The sequence below is a fragment of the Dreissena polymorpha genome, chromosome 14 (genome assembly GCF_020536995.1).
Source record: "Dreissena polymorpha isolate Duluth1 chromosome 14, UMN_Dpol_1.0, whole genome shotgun sequence".
Classification (NCBI taxonomy): Eukaryota; Metazoa; Mollusca; class Bivalvia; order Myida; family Dreissenidae; genus Dreissena; species Dreissena polymorpha.
This window is the reverse complement of record NC_068368.1, coordinates 69,120,174-69,124,324: the sequence shown is the minus strand read 5'-3', so window position 1 is coordinate 69,124,324 and position 4,151 is coordinate 69,120,174. Positions and strand designations below refer to the sequence as shown.

Here is a 4,151-nt window from a genome sequence, read left to right as displayed (position 1 = left end):
CTAATAATCAACACTGAAGTCAACTTTTCAAACAAAATGTGTTTACTTTTTTAGCTATGTTTGAAAAAATTTATTAAACACATTAAAAACAAATATTTTTTAATGAAATAGCAGTTTCCCCATTGTTTATATTTATTAAAATAGGTAGGGGGAGTAAATGGTGTAATAATTTCGCATTTATTTTAAATTTCAAGTCAAAAATATTAATAGTTATCTGATATTATATAATAATAATATCAATAAACATTGATTAATACTCTGAAATTGAGGACATTTGTCAAAAGATATTGCTTTGTAATTTTATCTGCAGATCAAACCGAAAAGTGGCCGATTTTTTAGGTACATTTAACCTACGAAAATGGATAGTTTACATGTCATCATTTTCTGTTCATTAAGTAACATTCACCGATCTAATTCTATTTAAATTTTCATGCTAGGTGAGTTTTGAACCCAGGATTATATATGTGAAGTTTAGTTTCAACCAGTTGCCTAACACTAAAGATTTTTCTTAAATAGTCCCAAAAGTGGCCGGAATTACGTACATGACCAGTATACCACATTGGCCATGAATCTTTTGCAAAATCAAATGATAACTTGACAGTTTTCCAATCCAATTTTGTACAGGTTGAAACTTGTGATGTAGATTTGGGAAATCATGCAAGTATTTCATTTGAAGATGTTGATGATCATTTTGATGATTATGATGGTGATACATGTGATCAGGTTGATTGCTTACTTTATGATGACCACATTAATTGTGGCGAATCCGAGCCTGACCAAATACAAATGGATCACAAACAGAATGACATTAGAAAAGAAGATCAAAAAGAAGCAAAAATTATTTCAAATTTCACGCGTGAAACATGCCAGTGTAGTGTCTTTAATGGAAGTAAACCATGTTCAACAATAGTTGGTGTTGATAATCTGCTAGAAAATAGGACCCAATGCCAGGAACTGTCTTCAAGAGAAAAAGAACTTGTAGTTAAATCCCAACTTTGTACCCAAAGAAAAAATAGTACTTTTACATCTGAAAACAAAAAATCTAAAAAGTTGCGAACGAGACCGTCTCAGAAATATTTTTTCCATGGTCAGCAAATTTGTAAGAAAACTTTCTGTTTTGCATTTGCAATTTCTCAGTCAACGTTGAAAAGAATGAGTAAGTCTTATGACATGTATGGCCTGAGTGTCAATGAACATGGTAATTGCAAAACAACACCTGCCCATGCACTTTCATTCGACGATACTACAAGAATAAAAAAATTCATTGAAGAATATGCAAATAAAAATGCATTACCTTTGCCCGGACGACTGCCTAATTGTCCAAAGCAGACAGTTTTGCTTCTTCCATGTGACAAAAATGTAACTGACATTTATGACTTATACATGAAGAGTGCAAAGGAAGCAAACTATAGAGTTGTGTCTTTAAAAACATTTAGAAACAAATGGAATTCATTATGCCCCCACATTGCAGTAGCTACACCAGCGACAGATTTGTGTGTAAAATGTCAAAAATTCATGGGCAAATTAAAAACCAATGCTCATCTGTCAGATGAAGAAAGGCACAACGTACTAAGTGACTATACATGTCATGTTCAAAAGGCCAACCGGCAACGCCAACTTTTCAAGGACCAGGTTCTTTGTAGTAAAGCTGTGTGCAGTACTACAGATGTCACTGAAGGTCTTGAAAAATGAGGATTTTTTAATAAACAAATTTTATTTCCATTATAAATTCATAAATTGTAAATTAACTATTCAAAAATATGTTATACAAATAAGGTACCTCATATGAGGTACATTTGTGCTTTGTCCTGGAAGATGAACCGCAGCATTTTATGCATTTTGCCATGAACATGCAATAGCTTAAATGTTGAACATTCATTTATATGGTGCATCTAGCTGTACATGTTGGGAAACAATTATAAAAATATGTATATATAATAAAAAATGTCTAAATAAATTGATTCACTTAATACAATTTGGTTCATTTTGTTAACAGGTGCAGAACCATGTTCACTAGATGCCACACTTCACTACTCATGGGATTTTGCCCAGTGTGTACACTACCCTCATCACGCCATGCAAGTGGGGCCAATCTACTTTGCGACACCAAGAACGTGCCATGTGTTTGGGATGTGCGCTGAAGGAACAGGTATGTTATTGTAATTATCAGTTTTATAAATCTTCACAATATGTAATAATAACTAATTGTAACTACATTGCACTACTATAAGAAAAACATTTGTCAATATACTGCATTATTTAGTTGTTGTTTTTATGCCCCCGAAGGTGGGCATATAGTGATCACACTGTCCGTCTGTCTGTCTGTCTGAAATTCCGTCACACTTTGCGTTTAGGTTTCGAAAAAGTGCAAAAACACTTTGCGTTTAGGTTTAGAAAAATGTGGAAAAAGGAGGCATATGTCATCCTTTGCTGACAAGCCTTGTGTATATTGTAATTAAACAATACAAGTGTTTTGCACAAATATTAAGTGAAAATCTTGTATGCATGGCGTATTAAAATATAGTCTTTTTATAGTTTTTATTTGTAAAAATTATTTTTATGTACATAAAACAATATTACAGGAATACAGAGATTCTATATGATTGACGAGTCAGAAATGCCTGGGAAAGGTGGCGATTGTGTCACAAGTTTGGTGCACCACTATTTTTCTCACTTTGGCGCTTGAGAAAAACACGCAGAGGTAATTTATTGCTATACATACTCTGAGATTAACAAAATAATGTTTTGTCTTTCTTTTCATTGGAAAGATTAAGTAAATTTATACATAGTTGCTTTTGTAATAATTGTTACTTTAATCTATGTTTTTGTAATTTGTAATTATTTCATTTTGTTGCTGGACATAACATAATTCTGTTTCCATTAATTCATAAATGTTTTCATAGGTGTAGCAATAATCTCCATTTAAATATATATTAATTATTTTAAACAAGAAATGTTTATTCGCAGATTCACTTTGACAATGCTGTTGGGCAGAATAAAAACAACACCATTCTGGGCTATTGCATGTGGAGAGTGTTGACAGGTAATAAAACGGTCATTGTCTTTCTTTAAAATATAACCATTTAAAAAGTATAATAATGTGTAGTGTGTAGAGACATTTGAAAAGGTTTGTGTTTAGGTCCACTTTATTTCTAAAGTATCAAAGCTATTGCTTCCATACTTGCAGCACTAATCATCTAATAAATGACCACACCCCACCTATACCCCCCTCTTAACCCCCCCCCCCAAATTAAAACATTTTATGTTGTTGCAAAATCCTTTAAAAAAACAAATATTTATTTGTATTATTTTATTTTTGAAAGACTGTCCAACCATCCCACCCAAGAATCCCCCCATTTCATTTTGGAAAGATTTTACTAAAATTGCCATAACTTCTTTATTTATGATCAGATTTGATTCATACTTTGACAAATAGATGAGCTGTCTAGGCGGTGCTCTTGTTATACTATATGATAAGAACTTTGGTCGCTTGTTTCTATCAATTACAAAATGTATAAAGCATATTGAAATGAATCTTTCGAGGTTGTAACCTGAAGAAAAAGATTATAAAATTGTTACTGTTTTTTTGGAATATCATTGCAGGTCTGCATGAGTCTGTTTCCTTGAGTATGATGCTACCGGGACATACCAAATTCACGCCAGATTGGCACTTTGGTGTGTGGAAAATAAAATGGCGCCTATCAGATGCTGAATGTATGGAGGACATTGCTTACACAATTAAAGCATCTTCTAGGTCCGGGCATAACATTCCGCAACGCGTAAATGATCCATCTAGACCGGTGGTGTTTTTGAACTGGAAGACATTCTTAGAAAACTTTTAAAAAACATCACAAAATACTACCACTTTCGTTGCACTGCGGATGAGCCAGGGGTTCTCATTTGTCGAGAGTTCTGTGACTCGGAGGAAGTTAGATTTAATCTTCTAAAGGCAAGACCCGAGGCAGGCTGCCTTCCAACAGTTAAGGTTATCCCTTCTCTAGATCATCTGAGGCAGTGGTATCTTTACGAGAAAATTGCACCGTTCTTTATCAATGAAGTTGCCAGAGACATTGTGTGTCCCAAACCATCTATTCCAAAGTAAAACATGTGAGAGCTTGTTATCCTATTAACAATTGTTCATTTTCTCAAAT

The 4,151-nt window shown here is 33.4% G+C and overlaps 1 protein-coding gene across 1 annotated transcript; it reads left to right on the top strand.

Moving 5' to 3' along the window:
* Positions 1-556: 556 nt before the first annotated feature.
* LOC127858065 (uncharacterized) lies at positions 557-3,791 on the top strand. Its single transcript, XM_052394949.1, has 5 exons — positions 557-1,678; positions 1,997-2,149; positions 2,583-2,701; positions 2,968-3,043; positions 3,604-3,791. The coding sequence occupies exons 1-3, from the start codon at positions 787-789 to the stop codon at positions 2,684-2,686; spliced, it is 1,149 nt and encodes a 382-aa protein (XP_052250909.1). The 5' UTR covers positions 557-786; the 3' UTR covers positions 2,687-2,701; positions 2,968-3,043; positions 3,604-3,791.
* The last annotated feature ends 360 nt before the right edge of the window (positions 3,792-4,151 follow it).

Bases quoted from the DNA above. Each gene is read 5' to 3' on its own strand.
- LOC127858065 (XM_052394949.1), top strand. From the start codon at position 787: ATGGATCACAAACAGAATGACATTAGAAAAGAAGATCAAAAAGAAGCA. The intron at 1,679-1,996 runs GTCTTGAAAAAT...TTTTGTTAACAG, and splicing joins TACTACAGATGTCACTGAAG to GTGCAGAACCATGTTCACTA. The intron at 2,150-2,582 runs GTATGTTATTGT...ACAATATTACAG, and splicing joins GATGTGCGCTGAAGGAACAG to GAATACAGAGATTCTATATG.